Source organism: Passer montanus, unplaced genomic scaffold (assembly GCF_014805655.1).
Source record: "Passer montanus isolate IOZ18808 unplaced genomic scaffold, ASM1480565v1 scaffold2, whole genome shotgun sequence".
Classification (NCBI taxonomy): Eukaryota; Metazoa; Chordata; class Aves; order Passeriformes; family Passeridae; genus Passer; species Passer montanus.
Window position 1 is genome coordinate 15,883,870 of NW_024366591.1, and position 26,090 is coordinate 15,909,959.

The window sequence follows — 26,090 nt, forward strand, 5'->3', positions numbered from 1 at the left end:
ATTCCTGAGCGTTAAAGTTAGGAATCTGTTTTGCACCATTTTATAAGCTAGTTGTCAAATAACCAGGAGCTGAGAACAGGCTTCTTTAAACACCTTTTACTTGTTTCTTTTCACTTGCTACTCTACTGACCGTTGCCGTGTTACAGCATTTCCGATTTGCTCCGGATCTGAAGTGTAAGAGTCCGAACTGCTGTAACCATCTGCTGGGAAAAGAAAGTACAGTTTCATATTTCCTTTGCATCATTAGCACACCCTAACAGACAGAAGTAACAAATAATTTCAAATATCCAATTCCTTTTGTTACAAAAAATGCCTTGTATTGCTTCCCTGTAAGGTGTGATCTAGTCAGGATTCAAAATTCTCAAGTCCAAATAATTGAAGGACACAACACAAACCAACTCCACTCACCCAACACTATCAGTTGTTGGTTAATAGTGGCATGTACTGAAGAATAAACAATGACAGTAATGATGTATTTAAAATACAAAACCTAAGCCTTATAAACAGAAATTTTTAAACACTTGATGTTCCATCACTTCAACAATCTAGTGAACATGAGTAAGGGACATCCAAGGTAAAAAAAGCAAGGGGCAGAACATGCCTGATTTTAGAAGTGCTGAAGGACTGTCATCAACCTTAGAAATCAGAAAAAGGAAAGGGCATGTACAGAACACAGATTAATGCACTTGCTTTGCTACTACTGTAACTTCTGTACCACCAAGTCTGGAGGTCAACTTTGGTTTGGACTGAAGGTTTTTTTAAAACGTTCAGCTTTTGATTAAGGAAACCTACAGAAATGAAAGATGCTATTACAGCATCATAGACAGATTCTCAAGGACACCTTTACCCTTAAAAGCTCTGCAAAGCTTGAGGGTACCTTCCCCAGCAATGAGGAGCCTCACAAAAAGCACAAGATGTATATGGAATGAAGGTAGATAGAAAAATTCACCTTGGGATAATTTATCACAAGGGCACCAGGTAAATCAAAGTTCAAGGTGGAAGTCACTGGAGCAAAGGGACTCAGTTGATTTGTTACCAGTGAAGAGGAAAATTCTACTCAAAACCGTAAGATTTTTCTGAATTACCCACTTTCAAAGGATTACTTTAACCTCCTAGGACACAGAAGTTTTCAAAAGTGGTATGACACATCGAAGAATGTGTCCAAGCCACAGAAATTAAAATCCTGCAGATGACTCTCCTGATGAGCAAGGCACATTCTTACCTGTCACATTTTTGATACCTTTTCTCCATAACACTGCAGGTACACAGTGCTTATATCTTACACTGCAATGTGGTTTGTTTTATTTCAGTATGTTCTTCCTCTAAAGGAAAAACACTCTATTAAAGATTAAAAGATTAGACTACACTCAGATAAGGAAAAGGGAGGACCAAAAGGCTCTTGAACTTAGATCCTGCATACAGCACTAGTTCCACATTAAAAGATGTTTGCTTATTCTTTTGCATTAGAAAACTTTTTAGTAAAAACAAAACTGCTTGAAAAGTAAAACTCAGACATGGTCAGGACACTGGTTAGAACAAAGAGTGCCACTGAAACAGAGTTCACGAGAAAAGCAAAACATATTGCAAGATGGTATTTTCTGAATTCCTCCTGTATTACAAACCAATCAAAATACTTCTGTTCTTAATAATGTAAAGGATTTAAAAGAATGACTTCTTGAAACTTTATTTTTACTGAAGAAAACTTCCCAACTTGAAGAAAACAAAAGAATCTCAGAAAGACTCCAGAACTTCATTCAGGCAACATATAATCCTGGACCTCTCTTGTAGTCAACACATTTTCACCCTTTAGAAAACATGTTACATGGTTCTGAGGAAGAACAATCAAATGCTTCTTAGAGAATTCCACTTTATCTACACTGAGTTTTTTATTCTAGGATTAAAAGAGAAAACAGGAAGATGGAAAACAACTGACAAAAATAATTTTCTTGAGCACATAGGGTAGGAAAACAACTCCAGTGACATCAGTAGAACTTTAATAATTAATACTTCTAATACATACTTTGTATCAGAAATGTTTCTGTTCTTAGGATAAGAATCTCATTTTAGAGCTGCTACTATCCAGCCAGCTTTCCTTCACTGAGGGATATATCAGATCTACATTTTATGTAATGTAAGAAATGAGACCAGAAAGCACTTTGATACTTACTAACTGTATTTCCAGACGTAAATTTTACAGATGAACTAATTTTATTTTCTTCTGGGAGATCTGATGGTTTCACAAGTAGTGGACTAGTAGGGTTAGCGTGATCTAGAGGGAAAAAAGAAATCTAGATAAATGAACTTATTCAAACTAGCCTTTATTTCTGGCGCTAAAGATTTACACTGGTTTTCGGCCCTTATCTGAAGTGCTGCACTCAAGACTAAAATTGTATTTTAACTCAGAAATAACACTATTACAACATAAAACACCAATTTCTCAGTATTAAGAGCTGTGAAATTTCAGCTATTTACAAGGCCATAGAAATTTAAAAAGAAGTGTGTTGTCAGTACTATTTATTCTCCTATGCTGAAGACTCTGCATGAGTTCATGACTTTAGGAAATACTGGCACACAACTGAAAACTAAGGCCCCCCTGTATTCCTTTAAGAAAATTTATCAAACCACCTTGCTTATTATTGACCAGAGTAAAAAAAGGCCTGCCAATATTCCCAAATGCTTTCAAGTTTCAAAATAGTAAATGCAGTATTTCTGACCACAGAAGAACAAGCTTTATGAATGCAGGTTATGATCTTCATCTCCAATTTCCTTCAGTATTTAACAAGGAAATCCAGACATTCACCTGCAGTTCCAAATCCAATCTTTATAATGATGCTGAACCACTCTCCAAGAAACACTCTGCTAGAGATGGTAAAAACTCACTGTAGCAAATGGCCAATTCAAGCTCTGCACTTATCTGAACAGCAGTTCTTAACTCAGTAATGATGCTCGTTACAACTCCAGATTTATTCATCCTTGGTGAAGGAGAAAAGTAAGTACATTCAAGGAAGTAAGGCCAACTCTAACTGTATGAAACTTTCCAAATTATCAACAGAAAATGTCCTACCACTTCCAGTTCTTTTAAGCTCCATTTCCTGCATGTGGATTTTGCTTGGAGTCATTCTTATAGGAACTGGGTGCACAATTGCAGTGTCCTGTAGAAGAGATCACAGTTATGTTAACCTAGCTTAAATCACTCATAAAAGTCTCTGACAGCGAGTCTCTGACAGCATGTGCAATGTCAATTTTTAACAGAATTTCATAGATTTAGTTTATTTGCACAGTTCCGGGGAATTGAATATACCCAGGAAACCAAAGCTCTCTAGGCTGTAGTCTCTGTAATGTGAACTTAGCTGCTTAAAAGGGCACTAGAATATGTTTCTATCCGTAACTGCAAGTAGGACCTGAATTTTGCCAGCTTTCCACCATTTTTAGCATATCAGGCATCTGGTACTTTGAGCACTTCTTAAAAAAACCCCAAACCTAACAATTTAAATCTTGACTCCTCAGCTTTACTTATAATGCTTCAAAAAATAATGGGCTCTCTAAATAGTATAAGTAATGCTCAATGAAATAGGTACTTTGTAGCAATTTCAGACATCTTCTGGTGTCTTTAAAATAGCAAAAATCTAAACATCAGTATAATAAGCTCTAAGCTTCTAGACAAGCATTGGCCTTACACTTAGGCATTAGTCATTCAGACAAGGGGCTATGTTTAAAGTACTTTATAGACAATCCTTTTCATTTAGTTTGCACACTGATGGCAGACAGTTTAAAAAAATAATTTCAAAACTCAGAAACAGCCTAAAAATAGAGCCATGGCTGTCTGAGGTTTTTTACTATCATCCATATACAGAATATATGAATGGGTGGGCCAATGACAGCACAAGGACACCCCCAGATTATATTATATTCTATCCTAGAAATAACAAGAAATTTCAAAACTACCTTTGTATCAGAAATTTAATTTGTTCTGACTCTTCAAGTAGATCAATTTCACTAGGTGTAATACATTTGTATTTTCTGAAACTATTTCAATTCACTACCATGGTTGCAAGCAAAACCACTTTCTAGTCACAGCTCAAACATTTTTGTTGCAGGAAACTTTTAGGAGTAGTTAGCACTTTAAAATACACTGCTTTTTGGTCCCTCTCAAATGAGATTATCATGCAAAGAGCACTTTTACTGTGGCTCCTTCAGACCTCTGCTGTACTCTAATGTGCAGCTGAACAGAAGTCATGCCTCAAATAGTTAAATGGATTTTATATAATGCATTAATTTACATTATTAACCTAATTTTACATAAAACAACATGTTACCAACTTTGACTTAAAAAAGGCATACTGTGCTCCCATACTAAGGGATAGATGGACTGTTTTACCCCTTCCATTTATGTTTTACCTCCAAAGCAGCTACTTTTCCAACTAAAAAAGACCTGGTGTGTGAATTAATTCTTTAGATAGTTCTTAACAACTGCTTAAGAAAGCTGGTTTTCTCTCTACTGGGGAACCAGTTGTTCCATAAATCATTCCTATGCATCACTACTGAAACTGCTAAAACAAAGTCTGCCATCAGCTAACTGAAAATTTGTCATCATTTGTTCTTATTTTAGTATTGAAAACAAAGACTCTAACCCCAAAGTCTGTTACCCTAGCAAGTATCAAAGATGCTCACCAGTCTTTTCTAAGCTATATAAGCATTTCAAGAAAAGAACTCAAGGATGTGATCAGCCATAAAAAAATTCTGCATTCCCAGTGAATTTATCCATATACATACACACAAACACATACTCTATATAAGAGCTTTTCATACACCATCACTGCTCTACTTTTTAGATTATCAACACAACGAAAGAATTCAAACCTCAGGTTTCTGTCATCTGCTAATTATGTGTGAAAAGAAATTACTGTCTTATTGAAGAAACAAGACAGTGATAGTCAAGCAATTATACACAGCAAGTAACAACTATGAACTAATTTACATCATGTTTACCTCATTAAAACATAAAAATCCAGCATATTTAAAACAAAAACCATCTCAGATGAAAGAGGGCTGGTTTTTGCTTTAAGTAGGACATTTTCACTTGTTTTAAATGTTTATTAAAGGTTAATTCTGAACATGAGAAACAGTGCAGTTTGAATTCTAGCTTACAGCATCTAGAAGTGCTATTTCTACACAAACATCAGTGTTAACTTTGAGACTGGAGCACTGATATATTGAAAATTATGTATATTTATGTAGTCTCTCTTTTCAGAAGTGACAGGTTTAATACTAAGAGCAGTTAAATGTGTATTATCTGCACCTATTATATTTTGTTACACAATCAAATGGACACCAACACTGTAATTAATTAAATTAAAATGGACACTTGGTGCTAATTAAGTCTGTAAAAAAAGCAGGATGAAAGCAGCAGCTAAATACTGCATTTCTAATACATTTCAGAACTGCTTTAATGTCACATGCTGTAAAGCTTAAAACCAGCAGAACTTGAAACGCTGTAGTGTATTTCTGGCTCCCAAACTTGGCAAGATATTTAAATACATAATCCTTCAGAGCACTCCTCACTGAGTAAAGCCTTAGAACACCACAGGTTTAGCTGGAGAGATACTAAAAGCCTTAGTAATAAGTAACTCGGTAAAAATATTTGGAATATGAAACACCACACCCATTAAAGCCTAGTAGCTTTTTTTCACAGAAGTTGGCACTGGTTTTGTGCAAATCAGGCTCTGCAACTCAGGAAAAACCCAAAACAACACTGAAGACAAAATCTACAACAGAACTTGTTTATCATAGGGAGTGGCCCTTGCATCAACTTGCACTTAAAAAAAAAAAATTATGTTTAAATTCTTTGTGTATGACAGATTTTGACAGAAGTGTTGCATTAGGTCAAAATCAACAGGAAAAAGCATTCTTTGCAATCAGAGATTAAACAAGAGCAGTACTAGAAAATTTATATTCTGAAAATAAGCAAACAAGCTATTTGCCACCATTCCCCAAAAGCAGTCCATGGAATCATGCATAACAGGTAAATACAATGAATGGAAATTCAGTGTTAATAAAATTAATTTCAAACAAGCAAGCTAAGTGATTGACTTACAGGATCAGCTGGTGCAATGTTAGAATCAAATTGGGTCAGAGTTTGTGAGCTTGAGGAGCGTTCGCTAAATGTCTCCCACTGCTGAACAGACAGAGGAGAGAAGTCAGCATGATGAGGAAGATGAGAGTAAAAGATCACTGAGGAGATTTAGCATAGTAGTTCAGAGGTTGCACTGGAAAGAATCATATTTGCACAGGAGAGTACTTCACTTGGGAAGCACACTAATATATATTTATAAAGTGTTTCTATTTCTGAGATTGTTGTGGAACCAAGTTTGTTATCTGTCTAATATTAATCTTTACATTCACATTTTATAATGAAGATAACAGGTGCAAAGGCAACCCAGAAGTACCTTCAGAGCTCATGCTTGCCAACAAACATCATACAAGTAAAAGAACTGGCTAAGCAGTTCATATAATTATAGAGATAAAAATCAGAGACATGTTGTGTGCATTTGTAGCCATAAAATCCACAGAAAGGCTCCTCAGCTTTGTAGCTGCCAAGTTTCAAACCTGTTTAGTAAATGCTGATTTTCTTACAAAATCCCAGACAAATGAACACTCAGGAGAGTACTCCAATCACACCACTATAGCTTGCCAGTGCAACCCCTGAGAAGTGATTCTACGCCATAAAAGAGCATTTCCACAAGTCTAAATCACTGACAAGGCAAAGAATAAAATCCAAACACACTGTTGATTACTAAAAGCAAGTCAATCTCTGAACAATTTTATAAGATATGGGCAATGCTGTATCAATACATGGCTGTCAGGAATCCTCATGTAAACTGAGTCAAGTTATAGCCACAACATTGAAGTACATAAAATTAATCAGTGATCTGGAAACCAGATTAAAAAAAAAAAAAAAATCACAACTAGAATGCTAAACCTATTATATTTTGGTAAAATAGCAAGTAAATATTAAGCAAGTTTTAAACACTACAAATACAAGTTTCAAAAATTAAAAATACAAAATTTTTAGTGCTCAGAAAATTTGACAAAAATTATGTTTGTTATAGTTGTGGACACAACTTGGGTGTTGGACTCTATGACCCTTGTGGGTCCTTTCAAACTCAGAATATTCTCTGTGTCATATTCTTGTCCCATCTCTATAGGTAAATCAATCTAAATGATCCCAGAAGACACAAGACAAACTATATGGTGCTAGCCAACCCAATCTCGTGTTCTCCTCTACACCAAACTATATTCAGTGAACAGCCTGTATTGGAAGCAAGTCTAAAACAGTTATTTCAGAAATAATTTCTTAAGGAAATTCCTAAATAACTGTTTACAATCAGATTAAATGAAATTCAGAAAAATATTAACTAAATTTGTAATTGCTGTCATGTTTGGTAAAGCTTCTTGTAGAGAAGCAGCTTTGTCTCCTCATTTCAAACTTTAAATGAGGGCAAACATTACGGAATTCTATTCATATAAGGGTGGGTTTCTTTTCTGGTTATTTTTTGTTGTGGTTTTCTGTTGGTTTGAGGGTTTTGTTTGTTTGTATTTTTTTTAACACAAAACTACCCTCTTCATGGACAGAACCTAACAAAACCTTTTTAGTAAGGATTCCCAACTGTTCTGTCCCTGTTTAACACTCCCTGTATTAAACAGTTCATCTCTGTGTCCCTCCACCCCTTCATGAAGGTGCAGCATTGCAAATTGTTTGGAGCTCTACAAACCTGTTAGTGAGCCAGTTCTTACTAAGTCAGAAATTTAACTGCCAAGTTCTGCCAGCCTTTCTCCTGATTTGGCCTCTTGCATTTGCACAGCTGCTCATTTTCATGAAACGTATGAATAATTATCTCAGGTCTACCACTTTTAAACTTGATTTGGCCAGTGGCTTCCCAGTTACTAGTGAGACTGGCAAACATACCATTTCATTGAAGAAATACTGTTAATTGTTCCAAAAAATTCCATAGGGCACACAGCACTTAGGTTACAGTTAAGATAAATGGTAAAATATTATTTGTTACAGATGGATGCTTAATCTCTTTTACCACCCTGCTCTGAAGCCAAACCACAGGTATCTTTATTACTTGTCCTTGGGCTCCCTAGCTTTGGAGGATCTGAAGTAGCTCTTAAAACATTGTTTTATTCTAAGACACGGACAGATAAATACCAACACCTGCTCTAGGAAATATGCTGTTGTGTTCTATTCTGAAATACTACCAGAAGCCAGCTACTGCTAAATCCCCAGTTAACAGAAAGCAAAATATATTGAGAATCTACTGGACTGCATCTCAAACACTGCAAAATTTAAAAGCATTGACAGGGTAAAACTCATGCTAGCTAAAGCTGAAGTATTTGTTCTGTCGAACTGCAAAAATGTTTTTAAACTAGTTTCAAAAGGTTAATTACTAGAAACTAAACCTCACAGCCACCTGAACCATTATGAATAGAACACCAAGACATTTGAAACAAGGCGTAACAGTTGTGAACTTAAAAGCAAATCTCCATATCTGTGTTAAAGCTAGTAAGAGAGCTGCATGACACTTGACAGTTTTCAACAAAAAAATTATACTAGGCTTTTCTATTATTTTAAGCTTTGAAAACTAAGTGCTCAGCTGTGAGACTTAGATGGAAAAGACATCTGAAGTAAGAAAGAAGCAATGAGTGAAGAGATGAGAACGTGAAGCATGTAGTATATCCAAAGTTAGGCAGATTTCCATGTTGCTCTTTATTCTGAAGTTTTAAACTGATGCCTTGGTCTATACTTGGGAGTCTCCAGTAACTGGGCCTGGCAACTGCATTCTACAAACAAACAATGAGCTAGAAAGAACAGAGAAACCAACAGCTTTGAGACTAACAGGATGAGACTGTCTGGAATGACAGCTAATACAAGGATGCAGAGCTTTTACAAGCAATTCATTTGTTGATGACCCTTATAAGAGGCTGAAAGAGGAAACAATTAGACTGGTGCCTGCAGCAATATCAGAAATTTTTTCATGGAATTAAAACCTTGAGGACTTTGACCTGACTCATGCTGAAAAGAAAATGCCAAGAAGAAAGAAACATGCACAGCAACACATTTGAAAAATCAGAAATTCCTTTGGGTTAGAACAAAAAACCTAAACATTTAGTTCAACTCTTATTTTAGTATAGTTAGTATCCAGTAGTATAGCTACTGTGAGAACTTTTCCAAACCTCTTAAGCTATAGTAGACTTTCAAAAACAAAATGCCACCTTATCTTATGTGAATGGATAGTCAGTTTTATAAGTCAAGATTCTGACTGACAAAATTGTAATTCACTTTGTTGCACTAGTAGAATTACCCTATTCAATGGGTTTGAGTTGCATTAGACACTGAAGGAATCTGTTCAATTATGATGCAGGTATGAAATGATTAGCTTATTAAATCTTTTTTGGAAACAGAAGGGAATGTGTCTGGGCAAATTTTAATACAGCTGCAGACATTTGCAGCGTTTTAGCAACAACTGAATGAATCTGCTCCACCTCCCTCTTAAAACATAGCTTCCTACCAGCAGTCAGAGTCACTCTGTTAAACAGAACAACTAAGAATCACTAAATAATGTCCAACGCTTTTTAATTTGGTAAGGATGTGACTATGAGGCTAGCATTTGTCTTTACAAGTAACAGCAGGCTTTATAAAGTCCTTCCCTGCTGAGAAATGATGGAAGTTTCCTCTGCTCCTAACTTTAATCCTAAAAATGTGCTTATTTTCTGCTTCATGCTGATTTTCCATTGGTTTGTCTAAATCTTTTCCTATCAATTTTCCATTCACTTGAAGTCTAATGAAGAAAGAAAAAGAACCACAAAAAGCTCTTTTAATAGAAGGCAATACTCAGCTACTGACAGAACTATCTTACCTGTTAAAACAAGTTTTCAATTGATATTGAGTCACAGATAATAAAAAGTAGTTTTCCAAAAATAATTTCATTCTTTTTTTCCCTTTCTCATAAGGAAAAGTAAGCCTACATCATCTTTGTACATGGCTGCAGTCAGAAAGTCATTTAGGGATCTAAAGTAGCTCTTAAAACACTGGTTTATTCTAAGTCAGAGGCAAAAATGTTAAAAGAGTAACAAGAAAAATCTAGGAATCAATCCCTTACAGGCCTTTTAAGCAAAGCACATTTGTGGGGGAAAAAAATATAAAAATACTGCTTGCTAACTTTACTTTCAAATTCTGATAAAATAGAGCTCTACTGTAGAAGACTGCTTATATAACAATATAAGTATATATATAACTTATATATGCTCAAGTATGATGAAGCAGAAGTACGTGACAGTAACGATTTAAGATTTAAATAAATTTAGCCCATGGCTGGCTTCAGATCCTACTCTGAGTCTCTGCTTCTGAAACAGGGTCATGACTTCTCTATGTTACTGGTGATATTTCAGCCTCAAATCACCTCCACAAGTAAGTCTCAATGTCCAGATCTGTCAGAAACTTATTCTGTAGTTTAGCCAAAGTGTCTGCTAAAAAAAGTTCTTCAGAGGTAACAAAAAAATCCAACCAAAAACATGCCCTAAATGAAAAAAATTAGGAATTAATTCAAATTTTCCAAAACACGTTATGAGAGAAATTTTGTGATTAATACAAAGCTTAATTACCCTTAATAGCATTTTAAATAGTATCGCACAATGATACAGAAAAACCAGAATGAAACCTTTTTTTTTTGCATTTTAACACAGAACTTTCTTGTGTTTATTGTCATGCTAACTGTTTCATGATTTGTGATCAGCAATTCACTTATGACAAATTATGGACACATACACACAATTTATTTATTGACTGGCAGTGAAATAACTCTTAGATAAAAGTGCTGACCTCACTGCTCTGATTCAATTCTGGCCAGGTCTGGTTTAGGGATGGCATTGATGGAGACTTGCTTGGAGGTGCTTCTGCTGGAGAGCCAGAGTAACCTACCTCACCAGTCTGTTCCCCAACTTCTGAAACGACAGGAATCACTATGAACAAAAATCATAAATTGCATTCAGTTTATTTTTAGAAGAGTTGTTCACATCTCACGGAAAGTGCAAAGTACCCTTAAATTTAATCTTTTTCAAGAAAATACTTAGCAGCAGACAAAACCCAAAAAACCCAAGAACTCTTATTAAGTTAAATACTGTAGAAAACTTTTTATCAGGTACTACTCTTATTTTAAGAATGTTTCTGAAAATCAGACTTTGAAGATTACTCTGTACCATCCCATCCTCCCAGTACTTAGCCTTTAAGTAACTTTTTCAGATTTTGATTATATATATAATTAAACAGTTTTTCTAACAGCATGAGAAAATAACTTCACACTAGCATTTATTACATCATATCCTGCGCTGAGCATTTAATCTTACAGAATCAAATACTTCCTTATATGAAAGGTCAGAGCAAAACCAGTATCTCAAAGCAAACAAAAAAATTTGACAACAGATTAAGAAAATCATTCCCCCTTAGATTAGTCCCCCCAAAAAATTAGTTTCAAGCCTCCTTACTAAAACAGTGGTGTTTCCATTCACATTTTGCAAATTGAGTAAATCTAGTAGCTGTCACATTCCAACTGTCCTTTGGCACTGTTCAGTTTTCTCTTGAAGTAAATCTGAACAGCAGATCAAACATTCTGTCTAACACAGTATAAAATCCTGCTTACAATGTCTCCTATTCTAGATATCATCCAAATTGAGTAAATCTAGTAGCTGTCACATTGTCACATGTCCTTTGACACTGTTCAGTTTTCTCTTGAAGTAAATCTGAACAGCAGATCAAACATTCTGTCTAACACAGTATAAAATCCTGCTTACAATGTCTCCTATTCTAGATATCATCATGCAAGCTAAAGCCAGGCATTAAGACCCTCAAAAAACCTGAAAATTCAGATTACAACTGTACAATGTACAAGCAACAGGAACAGTTGAAAAAGTGACTGATAAGTAGTGAAACATATTAGCATGTCAGCAGTCACACAGAATTAAAACTCCAAACAAGACAAAATACTAAACAAAAAAATTTCATTAAATTACCATTACAAAGGACTGCTTCACGGGTATGTGATTGAAGATGACTGCCGCAAGAGCATGTTGTACCAAAACTTCTTTGAAATTTATAGAATTTACTGGTTTTAGGTTCCTAAAGAGCTGAACTCTGCAGCCTTCTCTTCTGCTAAGACAAGACAATATACTGCCTGCTAATTTTCATTTAGAATAAGCTAATAACAAATCCAATGTCAAACCAAACTGAAAACACTTGAATAGGCAGTGTGATCACTCTGAAAAGTAACAACCCTTTATTGCCTCCAGAGAGCTGCCAGGGACAGCAAAATGCACAGCCAAAACCTGAAGACCAAAAAGAAATTAATTGTGCTTCTTTAAGGTCAGATGTAACTGCAATGCTACTACCATGAAAAAAACCACACACTGAAACCAGTAACTCTTCAGTTTCAAAGGTTATGTAAACTTTCTTTAAATAGCCAGCTCTGAGGCTGTTTCCAAAATTGTGCCCCGCACCTAGCATCTTTAATTATGTTCCTTTACAGAAAGCAATAAAAATAGGTTACATTGAGGTGTCAATGTTACCAAGTAGTCAAGCTGACATGCTGTGGTCATTGCAAACAAAATAATATTATTAAGTACAAAATATAGCAGTGGCAATATTTTGTAAATACGTATCACGTGTTAATTGCTCTGAAGTGTAATAAGAATAAAAAGTTTCTATTAAGTTAAAAACCTCAACATTCTTGTTTTACTGACAGTATTCTATATAACAACTAATTTCCAGTGTTAAACACAAGTTAAAGTCAAAAGATAAGGCTGAAAATTATTATGTATAGACTACATAGCTATCTGTAAGTCAAAGAGTTCTGCAAATACCTACATGAAACACACCTATGGAGCAGTCTATGGAAAATTTTAAGGGTTAAAGTAATTGTGTAAGACATAAGGCATGGCAGATTGTTTTTCCTACAAAGAAATGGCATTGTGGCACCAACCCAAACAAAAACTCATGGAAAAGTAAAACTTGCTTTTCAGCTTTGTAAAGGTTGATAATTTTTACTGACTGAGATAAAATAGAGTTTGAAGGAATTACAATTCTGTAGAGATGTACTGCTCTACTAGAAAAATTACCAACTACACAAATGCTTAATTATACAGTAAGTCTGTGCCATGTGAGAGAAATACATATCTCTAGTTATGAAACCAGATCTAAAGCAAGATCCTATCTCAAAGAGGTATGGAACACCTGCAGCTGGTCACATACTGGATTCACAGAGGCTGTCAGAGGAGCTCAGGAGACTTCTTCCTTTGCTGTCTGAACACAGCCCAGAGGGTGCAAGGAGCCCTCTGCTACTCGTCCTGCTGGCCACTAGTTCAGAAGTCAAAATGGAAAAAAGCAGCACTTCTCAAGTGCAGAAGATTACTGGGAAACTTTCTAACAAAAGAACGGGATTAATAATGGTGCTGTCAATGCTTTTGAAATGAAGTTTGCCATCTTGTACATTGGTTTCAAAGACATTCAAGCAATTCATCTTCAACAGTTTGACGATACATTATTCATACTGAGGCATGTCAGCAGAAGATCATCAACCATTTCTTTCTTTGAGAAAGTTTTATCCCATGCAAAAAGTGCACTGAAAAAAGATACTTGGTGTCGTACTTTAGTTTCCATTTCTAAGACGATTTTGGAAGAAAGCTTTAATGAAACACAACTTTTACAGGAACTGAAATGAAAAATTATTACCAAAATTTAACTGGCTCATCTTTCTAGGCTTATTTACAGTTCTTATGATGAATTCCTGTAATTCATCATGTCCAGCAGACAAACCTATCACTAACTTTTAAATTAGTAAATGTATGCTTTGTAACTAAACATAAAACTGTAGCCACATCAATAACTTCATCTGAAGTATTTTATTCAACATAGAAGTTGTGGCAATAAATCATGTTACATGCCAGATAAGATCAGCTATTTCCAATGCTGCTGACCCAATTAAATATATAAAATAAAGCTAATTGGATAAAAACACAGAAGTTTGCAAGAATTTCAATTTTTCATTGTTTCATTGTAGCTCTTAGTAACCACAGAATAAAGTATCAGATTTTCCTATTTTTTAAGCATGGCTTACGTAGCAAGCTAAACTTTTAACATTCACTAGAACAGGGTAACTTCCCTTTAATACCAGAGGGAAAAACTTCTAAAAGCAAGTTGCCTGTAAAATGAGAACAAAAAACATATACATAATCTTTTTGGTTTAGTGTCTGATGTATAAAGTTTTCAGACAACTTAAGGTGAAATCTTATACCAATAACAGATCAAGACAAATATAGCTGTTGGGTGTGGAGTTTTGGGGGGTTTTTTAGTGGGTTTCTGGGGTTTTTTTAGAAACAACAGTTTATACAAAAATTGTTATTTCACTTCCTCACAAGATTTTTTGCTTGATCACTGCTTTAACACAAAAATGGAGAGAATGGAATGGTTTTTGACATTTGCTAGGTTTTAGCCCAATTACCTCCAGCTATTTCTCACAAATGTCTTCATCATAGCAAAATGCTTACTCATACTGAAAACACTTCAGCAGCAGCTCTTTGAAGAGCCAAACTACTCCGACAGAAAATAGGTTCATTATTAAAGCAGAGGTAATAAGAAACACAGTATCTAGTTTAAGAACTCATCCATAATTTTGAGATTAGAGTCTCAGACAGCCTACAAACACAGTATGAAAAGGGCTCCCTTGAAGCATTTAGTGAAAATAAATAGAATTCTAGCAAATCATGGTACCTGTGGCACTCGGAATATAACCTGACTTTCCAAGCAAAGACTGCTTGTTATAAAGTAATCTAAAGCAGTTTTAGAGCACTCAGTTTCCTTTATCTATTTTAAAAAAGTAAAAATGAGATGATCACAGACATCCTGTTTTTGAACACCACTTGAACATGGAACAGTAGTTTGTTTTTCAGTTACGGGACTAAGTTTTTGCCACGTATTAACAAGCAGAACTCATACAGTCAGTGTTTTTTCTGGGAGTACCAAAAGGTAAAAGGCAATGCACAGAACAATTAGGTGCCCAGACAATGAAGGATAAATCTGCTTCCAAGTCAGGAGGTGAATTTCAAAAAAAAGGGCCTGTGGTACTGATCCTGCATTTTTAAACACTTATCCTGCCCTTAGCATTGAATCTGGGAATATTTTTTAAGTACCTTTGATACTCAGAAACTCATACCATATTTTCACAAACGAGGGTGAATAGAAAGCATATTCATTTGAAAGTGAGTCTAAAGTATAGAGGGCTTGGGAAATTGAAATACAATAGCTGGTCATGAATAAAATCCACACTGCGACAATTTTGTTTTCCCTAACCTTTAAAGGACAGAGTCATATTTCTGAATGTAATAATGTATGCATACTTCTCCTAAATAACTGCCCTCTACAGCAATATGTACATGGTCAAATTAGCTTTGAGCAGTAAGACTTCTAAAAATTGAACAATGCTTTAGTTCATATTGACAAGTGCTTTCTGTTCATACAAACATGTATCTGCTGTAACAATTGGACCATAATTTTAAAATACTGACATTTGTGTTGAATCCGTATCTTACCCGTTGAGTCTTCCAAATCAATCAGTTTGGGCATTAAACTTTCAGGTAACTTTTCTGGCAAATCATATCCATTCTTCCTAGCAACTACCAGATGAAATGCAGCACAGAACTCATCCAATGTCAGTGCACCATCTTTATCAAAATCTGACAGTTCCCTAAGAAGGAAAACTTAGTGTAAATAAAATTTCTACAAGTTATTTTATTTCCAAAAGACAGGCTTCCATTTTGCTACTTGGATGAGCAAAGGTTATTGTTCCCTCTATCCTACTAAACACTTCATATTAGGGCTACATTCTTTACTCCTCAAGATGATGAGCCTTTCATTAATAACAGCTTACAGCTCATTTAAAGTCACTTTTATCTCTCCTGGTTTTTAAAGCATTTAAGACAGTACTACACAATATTATTGGCCTCTAGTGCTGAGGCAACATGATTAAATGGGAAATTACCTGAAAAAAATAGAAATCATTACACTGAAGGAAAGATAGCACCTGCCAAGGTAAGTCATTTAATGACAGCATGCAATGATGCAGTACAAATTCCAGAATACAATGAAACAGATTTGCCCAAACTCAAAGCTGAATTTGTCACCATGTACCACAAATTTACTTAAAAATGTGTATGTGTACATTTAATTTAAATTTACTTACACAAAAATGAATAAATAAATATAGATAAGGAAAAATTATTTATATTTGAACACATTTTTAACATTAAAAACCTCGTATAAACTGCTTCTATCTCTGAAGAGTTTGAGATTTTCTCAAAGCGCCTTGTAAATAGTACCAGCCCAGGCACATTAAAACCCACTAAAGTAATACTGGCATAAATATGAGCAGGACTGAACATACTAGTGTAATTTTACTTAACAGTTTCTAGTAAGTACTTATTAGGCGTCTATCAGATAGCTGTCATCTTTCTAACAATTTATCATTAATTTATTATTATTATTTTAAATAATCACACTTACCAAATATGAGAAAGTTCAAGAATAGGTAGTTTTGACTTAGTGAAAAATTCTTTAGCTGCAGATCCTAAAAAATTACAACAATTGTTTTTAATACTTTAGGCAAGTGAAATTATTAGAAGACTCAGACCTACTGTAAAGGTAATGAGTTATTTAGTAAAGGTTCTAGGGAAAATGGCACTAATTACTAGGGTTAAATGAGGGAAAGAGACAAATTAGTTTCTAGTCTTTCTTGACTTACACTGAACTATAGTAGAATATTATCAGCAAAATGCACAACTTCCTTCAAAACAGTATGCAAGCCTAAGTACAAAACAAAGTCTTTGTAACAGAACTGATGCACCCACAATTATATTTTGTAAAGAATGACTTACCTGGTATAAATCCATTTAGATCAGGTTGAATGGTTTTAAACTGATTAATATAATACTGCCTTTGTTCATCAGTTATTTTCCAGGGGTCATCATAACTACTTGATTGCCTACGAATTTCATTTGCTGTTGTAGCTGATGCTACAGTTCGTACTGTTGTCTGGTCCTGAAATGAAATATTTTTCCTCAGTATTATCTACCTAAATGCTTCTACAAATTCTCAACTTCTTGCCTTCAAAATACAAAGCATAGTTAAAACTCACAGTAGTTTAAAAAATGCAGGAAACCATCGGCAGATGGCATCTCCAGGATAATGGCAGGGTATTTTTGCACACTGATACAATATGGAATGACCGCAGGTATGTAAGCAGAAAAAAAAAGCATGGCACATATGCACAAAAAGCTAAATACAAATGTTTAAAAGTTGTAATTGTTGATATTTTTAATATTAGAAGCTTTCATTTAATCATTCCAAATTAAGGCAAATCAACAGAACAAGTATCTGTTGGGCAAATAGCACTGAACTGACTACAGCACAGATACACAGTAAACAGCTGCAATGGAAATTATGAAGAAAAAAAAATCCAAGGATTGCAACATCAATCTGAATGAGGCAAATAAAATACCAATAAGTGTCACACCTGGACAGAAGCAGGATGCATGGCTAAAAGAGCACTGGTTGGTGGGGTATCTGCAAAACTGACCCAGTTTTCTTGATGGGGTGGTGGTGAATGGCCAGACCATATGGGATCACTAGAAGTAGATGAGCCTGGAATTAGAAGAAACATTTCCTTTTCAAAAGGCAACCTTGAAAACTGTGAAAGAACTGTGGATATGGAACTATCTCCTGTCAGGGAGATATACTATAGAATGATGAGAAAAAATGAAAACCAAGGTGACAAAATTCACCTCCAGACATCTCACTTCTGTAAATTTTTACATTAGGTTAGCTTCAATTTGCACTAAAAAGACAGAACTGAGGAATGAGCTTATTGCAACACATGTAATATGTAAATTGGATTTTATCCATTTTATGGGTTTTGAATGAGTTAATAAACACTCCACATTTTCATTTAACTGAAATAAGCAACACTTGTATGGACAAATACTATCTAAAAATGGCATATTATATTAGCATTTTACTTCAATTATATTAATTTAATATTATCAATATTAAACCTTTTTCTTTTTTACATTTTAGTTTGTCATTCAAAGAACAAAGTCTTGAACATTCCATTTAAAAATCAGGGGTTTTGGTACAGACAATCCTTTTCCTCTACATAATTTCTAGGCTAACTTAACTCAGTTGCTTAAAAGCAGGCCAAGAATAATAAAAAGCATCCATATAGAATGCTGATATCTGCTATCTATTAACTATCTGGAACACAACAGTTGAAATTCACCCAATGCCCTGCTATAATCTACTTCTGAAGAACTGTTAATGTTCAATATCTTAATATTCAAATAATGATGAAGCAACTACAGAAAGATAAGGCCATCCACTGCTCTACATACAAAAGCATTAAAATTCTTTAAAATTGCAGTTGCAAATGAAAAATTTAAGGAACTCGGATCAGAGAGAAAACAAACCATTTACAACAAGTCTAGAAGAATCCCAGGACTCCATTCTACTCCTTGATTCCTGAAAGAAATGCTGAACTCCTTAAATCTAAACATTTGTGAAACTGATGAATCCACTCTTCTTGCTCAACTAAATGCCTTCTCTTGAAATATGCCAAATAAAGTCATACTTAGATAAGAATTTTTGCCTTGTATGCAGGAACAGGCTTCCTTTTAAAAGACAGGTCAGCTTCTTCTAAGTTTCTATAAACCCTTCACACAACAAGAAACAGGACACTGATGTCATAAATTTAGTCCTGCTAGTAAGATTTAATTTCAAGCAATAAACACCAAGAATTTCTTGTCATGATACTAGCTAAAAAAACTTGCTACAACAAGTGCATTCATATAGAGTTAATCAATTTATGAAGCTGACAAACATGAGCAATTTCAGGTTCTTGAAGTCTTTATGACACCACACTGCAGTAAACAGAATGAAGAAAATCTGAGAATCTGTGAGGCACGTTGAGGACTGACAGTTTAAGTGACAGTATAATTGTTAGTATAAAATACTACTATCTAATACCTGGCAACATGAAATTACTCTTTCATTTCATAAATGAAAAGTAATAAGAAAAATGCTTAGAACCAGTTTGTCTTTGCTCTTTTCCTACATACTGTAGTCATAATTGCACAGAACACATTTAATTTTGCATTACATTGAGTATAAAGTAGCATTTGCATAAGGAGAATTTAATAATTTGTTTGGGTTTTTTTTGGTGGAGGATTTTTTCTTTCTAAGTTAGCTTTAATATGATGAAAAGGTACTATTAACTACTCATTTTGTCCGAAATTCATCCTCCACTTTTGGAAGCTCCTGATGTGGCCTGATGCTTCTAGTGACTTTATCCAAAAGTGCTGAGAATAAAGGTAAGGCGTCTGACAATGCTTTATTTGCTTTGAGGTTCTTCTCCAGTAGTTCACCTAAGTCTCAAACACTAGAAAGAAAATCAAGAGAAAAGCTCAGTCTCTTTCCACCTCGTCTCTAACAGACAGTCAGAGGCAGACAAGATCTTCCCATCAGTCCTTTGATATGCGACACACAAATTTTATTTTTGATACACTGACTTTGCCCTTTTCTACCTCTCAGACACTGACATTATTACCATTAACCTTTTACCTGTTTACTCCTCCTTCACTTCTCTCAACAACTGATCTTGGTACGATTCAATTAATATCTCACTTAGCACAGGATCTGTTCCAAAGGAATACCTTGACAGCAATGGAAATGCCAGTAGCACCAAATGTGATACCTTCAGAGAACTTTACAGGTATTGCAAGAACATTTTCCTTTCTCTCCTGTTCAAATAATACCAGCAAGAACATTCTTACATTACTGTTCTTGTTATTTACTCTCCAGTGCAATGTTCCAGGACACAGGATGGGATGGCTGGAGAACACTGGAGAAGGATTACTAGTAACCATGGAGACCTGGATCTACACACAAACTCATGAACTGCCACCAGCCAATAACTCAATTTGACAAAACCAAATTGGAAACAGAAAGGTGGAAGAGAAACTGGAAGAAAACTGGGTCACAGAGAAGACTCAAAGCCATTGGTCTATTTTTATTTTATGATTTGTAACCCAATGAAGAAAACCTTCAGTGGTCTCTGTGCATCTTCATTAGTGGAAACACCTGCAACACCACTTTAAACAAAGAACAGGTCCAAGACAAATTATCAGATTTGAAGAAGCTGGTGAAGTCTAATGCTCTGTGTTTAGTATGAAGACCTAACAAATTCCTGTAGCTGCTCTCTTCCTCTAGCTTGAATATCTTACCAACATATTAATAACTTATGGAAAATTATCTAATTTCCTGTGGAAGAAAAGGTACCCCCTTTACTTTGAGATATAAATGGAAATGTAAGAAATATTTTCTCTAGTTAACATGTACTTTTCAGTAACTTTACTAGAACTAAATTTTCAACTAACTCTGTAAACTAAGAACAGCTTTCCTTATAATCAGTCTGTGGTGAAACAAAACCAGGAGCTGAATACAATTCAGACAATAAGATAAAATGCTGCAGAGATCTTAAGCCCAGGTAAGAGTATTCTAAAGCTGCAACAAGGCCAATGACAATCAGTTACTGAAGCATTAACTAGGGGACAAAGGACTATTCAGTCCCCTGCAAACCCTGTAAAAAGCTTAGGGCTCTGAAAATGCAAGGGAACTGTTAGCACAGCAGACATATTAGCATTCAACTTCATTATCAATATTACACTTTTTTCCACTTGTAGACATGCTCCACTTCTGTCCCTGAAGTGTTCACAAATGGCTACAAAATTCCTCCCAAAGAGAAAAGAAAGGAGTATGGCTTAGGGCTGCAATTTTTTGTGTTGATATCTCATGCATTGAGATATCAACACAAAGCTCTGATGTCATGCCAAAGAAAGCTAATGCATATCCTAGGACAGAGCAGAAGATCTCAGATTTTTTTAACTTGTTTTGGATCATTATTTGGATATTACCAACATAAATATTCTGCTTTGCTTCCAGTCCCAACAGACAACAAGGTAATAAAAAAAATATATTTTCACATTCTGACATGCCACTCAATTATAATTTAAAGTAGGGAAGGGTTCTTTCTCCCAAGTTTGTCAACATCATGATCTTATCTTAAACTGCTAAATCAAAGGCACCTGAGACACTTGAGAGACTCAGGACAAGAGACTTGGCTCTGACATTGCAGGATGAGACCTGAGCTAAGTATAAATATTCTACACAGGTCATCAATGTCTGTCACTGAATTTTAATTCCTGATACTAAAGTAAAATAAATGCATCCTTTGGGGCTCTCTTTACAAAAATTCTTGAAGAGAGATAGTAACAAGCCTTGGCTTCTGATTTCATGTTTGTAAGCACACTGAGCTAGTGTGACAGTGCCTCAGAAACCAGTAATATACATACAAAGCATTAGCACAATCCTAACTGAATTACAATGACAGGACAACACAAGTGACAAAAAAACTGTAAAATCCAAATTATTTTCCTCTGTTGAGAACAGGTTTTTGTCCAAGAAACTGATAACTACAGCTATAATTTATGAGTTAGATTTCTAATGCAAGACGATGTGTAAGATTTTTAAAACCAACAATTGACTTATAATTATTCTACAGTCCAATTCAATAGAGGAAACACTGTTTAACTTTGTTCATAGTGGGAGTATAAGGATGCAATGGAACGTTTACTATGCATAAGTCAGAATCTTCCTGTTTAAATATATCTTTCTTCAACAAAAAAATTAGATTTGATTTTTGCCCTTCTGGTTTAAGCAACGTGCTGTTTATTATCTGACCCACCAGAAACATTTTCACATTTGAGATTCCATGATTACATTTGACAATCTCATAATGTGAAATAATGTTTGAGAATAAACTAAAATACAAGCAGAGAGGCCTGGGTTCTCACTTTGCTTGGATCACAAATGAACTGGCACAGCCACACTGAAACTACAACACTTCACCTGGTTTCTCAAAAATATCTTGCACTGGAATCAAGATGAGCTTGTAGTACTGATCTAAACAAAACTAACCAACAGTCTGTCTGGTTCTATCTAAATGTCATGAGAACATTTTCTCTAAACAGTCCTTAAAATGTACGATCAAGAGGGGGGGGAAAGCTGAACTGCCTACAACAACTGAAATTTAAAGCAATAATTATCTGCAGTGCAAAAGGATCATCCACAGTAAATTACACTGACAATTTTTCTTAAAGTAATATATGAAAAATCACTTTACCATTAGCATTGCCAGAAGAGACAATCCTTCTATAAGACCATCTTTGAATTACTCTTAATAAACTATGAATGTGTTCCAATATGGAATATAAAATCAGGGAATACTGAGCTAGTTAGGAAATATGCTCAGACAACTTCTGAAAAATTTACCCATTAAACATCACAGGGAAATCATTGCCAAACTGAAATATTAACATAGTATCGTAACTTTATTTTTAAGATAACAATACTGAACTCTTTGACACTAGGAAGAGTTTGCATACTGTCCTGGAGTCTGTGACTTTTTAAGTTAGAAACACTTCACAAGTTAGAAATCAGACACTTGTATTTCAGCTGTAGAGAAACAAAAGTAAACCGAACTACAGGAGAAAAAACATTGAGAAATTGAGTGCTGACAGTGCTCGGACTAAACCCCTACAAGGGATTATATAAGCAATGAGTAGACTAATTTTTCATTTTAAATTGTAAATTGACTGGGACTTAGTAGCAAACAACATTCAGGACACTGACATAAACCTCTGCATACAACCCACATCACTTCTGAAGTTTTGTTTTCTTTTACAACAAATTTTAATACAATCCCTGTTCCTCCATGGATGCTTAGAATTACAGAATGACAATAATTGAAAGGTGACAGACCAATTTTGGAATATCATAACTGAAATAAACCAAGCAATCAGAGTTCAGTCTTGAACTACAACCTACAAAATGCAACATTATTTAGCAGTACCATCAAAATCAAAACCTGAATTACAATTGCTCCCAAATTTATTAAGACTACCAGGTATGAGAAAAGAAAACAGAACTTTTTAAAATAAGATATTAAGGGGGAAAGCTTTTAAATCTGAATACAGTGATACAATAACAGGGATGGTCTTCATGTTAAATGAAGAACATTAAAAGATGAAAAGTTTCACTGAAACAAGTGGTTCTACCTTGAGAGATTGGAAATGCAGACGCTTCAGTTGTTTACATAAACTTTAAAGAAATAAAATTAATTGTTCTGGCAATTCAGCCAATCTACCAGAAACATAACTCAAGCAAACAATATATTATCTGCTGCTTTCCCTTGAGGTCCCCACATTTTCATGTATACTGACAGCTTCTGCACAATTTCAACAGGATTATCAGGTTTTTTTTAAAAAACTTTTCACTGGAAAACTTAAGCACTCTTTCCCTCCCTCCAAACCCTTAGCATTTCCCATGTGAAACTAATAAATGGATCTGCAATATGCAAGACCACAGATTCTACAGTGCTATCAACACAGACACTTGAATCTGCAAGAAAATTTCCAGGACTGGAAAACACAAAGATAAGCTGTCCTAAGCTCATTTATTATACTTATTGAAGAATTCCACAACATTGGGTTACCACTGAAGCATTACAAGACATTTATACCTGGTTGTACTTCGCTAAATGGAGCCCAAAGAGGCCCAGGTCCAGCAAGAGGTCGCTCATTGTTCCCTCCGCTGGGATGGCAGTTGTGCTTCCTCCAGGTGTGTGGAGAGGTTGGTGGGGATTGCTGTGGTGAAACAACTGGAGATGTGGACTCCTAAGAAAACAGAGGAATGCTTTAAGATTTTTACTACATAACTAAATACATAAAAGCCTATCTAAAACCATTATTTCTAGAAACAACCATCACTGCAGTTAAACTCTCATTTTAGAGAGTGAAAATTTTAGTACTTATTAAAATGAGGGAACAGGACAAGTCAGGTACAGTACAACTAGGACTGAACACATTTACATCAAACACTGTAATCTAATATCTTTTTAACTTGGCATTCTTAAAACAACAGCAATGCCGAGTTAAATCATTTAGCTACAAGGGAAACTAGATTATAAGACTCACTTTCATTTTTGATAGAAGTTACATTTGAAACCAGCTCTCAAAAGAAATACTTACTGTGGCATTTGTTATCCTACCAAATGTTAATCAAATGATTCACAGTTATTTACTTGCATTTAAAACAAACGAAAATTACAGATTGGTGAAAAAAAAAATCACCAAATATGACACTTGATTTTTTAACATGCAAAATCATAGACGAAAATTTTTTAAATTAATGAAATCACCAAAAATCACTTGATTTTTTAAGATGCAAAATCATAGACACAAATTTTTAAAATTAATGATGCCAGTTAGGATATACTTCTCTGCTGCACAAGGTAATGTTGCCATGACATTAAGGCTCAAATTTCTCTTTCATCCCATACTGTACTATATTCTTCCTGAACAAGTGGGAAAAAAGAAAATCACGTGCAATTTCTACATGGAATTAGTTCTCATAAGACATTCAGATTACCCCTTTATTTCATTTATTTCATTTCAAATAAAATATAAAGGAAGAATAATTTACATTGTACAAAGTATTCATGTAGTAGAAAGTAATTTCTTCCCTATATCTTTTATCTTTTGAAATTCTTGTTTTCCAGTGCTCCCAATTTGAACTGAACTGTATTAGTGAAAACAAGTAAAACAAATCTTGAATCCCAAATATCCTGAAAAGTAATAACAAAGCCAAAAACCTCAAAATCTTTTTCAGCAGTACATGGAAAGTTTTGTACTCTATGTAAACAGGTGTTAACATATTATCAAGTGCTAACAGACACACTGAATGTAGGCTTCCCTAAAATTACCCAAACTGATTTACTTTGCCTGTATTCAAAGACCATTAAGCTTTTCAAACAATATTACACCTATAAAAGTCTAAAAGTCTTTTAGAAAGGTAGAAAGTGCCATTAATAAGCTTTTCTCCAAACAACTTATATTCTAAAACTACATGCATCCTAACAAAAAAGTTCTAGAGCCACAATGACTGTAAATTTACAATGTGTTGATGCAAACTTTTGCCTTTTTTTTTTTGCCCTCTGATTTTCCTATTCCTTGTGAAGTGAAGCCACTTTGGTTGATTCTACAGATGAGGTATTTTCTGGAAGTTCTGACTATTGAATCAGATTTCCTCAACTAAATTTCTAGGTCACAAGATTTCCAACTTTCTATTCCAAGTATTTAAATCATACTCATACATACTGGCAAAGAGTTTTACAAAATGGCTGGGAGCAATACTAATTCACTTCAGCATTTAACTGAGGGATCAGCTGACTGCACAGTCTGTGTTCCTGTTCCTCCACAGTACCTCCATGAACCCAATAAAGGGTTTTTTTGGGGGCAGCTACATGCCTTTATGAAACTTGCCTGAAGATTTCGCCAGATTTATTTTCAATGGCAGGATGTTCCTATCCTCACTGGCGCATGGGGACAGGAGGGGAAGGAGTTAGGGTTTCCAAAGTGCCACTTGGAGTCTGGAAAATGGAACTGAGGTTGAATGGCTACTGTGCCTAGCATTGTGCAACAGGCGATGGGAAAACCATGACACCGGATCACTTCAATCAATGTACAGCTCCCTCTCCCATTAACTTTTGTACAAGCCATCTTTTATCAAACAAGATTTGAGGGATGCTTGAATTTTTCAGACAAAACATCATGGAGTAAATGCAGCGAAAATTATGCTTGGACACAGATGTTATTAATTTAATCCAGTATCCTTACAAATCAGATAGTCCAGAAAGACAGAAGAAAATCTGAGGCAGACAAATGTATGATAGTCTACCTAGAGGAAACTACTCACTACTTCTAGTAACTGCACATGAACATTAAAACTTGACACACAGTCATTATGAAGCAGCCCTGCCCTAGGCTGAGAACTGTGACTCTTCAGTAAGCCTCTGCCTAACAGCTGGTTCTTATGC

General features: G+C 35.0%; 1 protein-coding gene across 14 annotated transcripts in view; it reads right to left on the minus strand.

Moving 5' to 3' along the window:
* Window positions 1–26,090, minus strand: part of REPS1 (RALBP1 associated Eps domain containing 1) — a 63,999-nt gene that overhangs the window by 11,597 nt on the left and 26,312 nt on the right. For 2 of the 14 annotated variants that reach the window (XM_039706846.1, XM_039706832.1), the window contains exons 4-13: window positions 23,736–23,889; window positions 17,619–17,746; window positions 16,981–17,143; window positions 16,610–16,673; window positions 15,640–15,794; window positions 10,883–11,022; window positions 6,095–6,175; window positions 3,065–3,152; window positions 2,168–2,269; window positions 131–203 (exon numbers count right to left, since the gene is read on the minus strand). In XM_039706846.1, the coding sequence (XP_039562780.1) occupies window positions 131–203; window positions 2,168–2,269; window positions 3,065–3,152; window positions 6,095–6,175; window positions 10,883–11,022; window positions 15,640–15,794; window positions 16,610–16,673; window positions 16,981–17,143; window positions 17,619–17,746; window positions 23,736–23,889 (1,148 nt within the window). The remainder of the gene's footprint in view (window positions 1–130; window positions 204–2,167; window positions 2,270–3,064; window positions 3,153–6,094; window positions 6,176–10,882; window positions 11,023–15,639; window positions 15,795–16,609; window positions 16,674–16,980; window positions 17,144–17,618; window positions 17,747–23,735; window positions 23,890–26,090) is intronic. The other 12 variants (XM_039706841.1, XM_039706840.1, XM_039706839.1 and 9 more) reach the window with 12 other exon arrangements.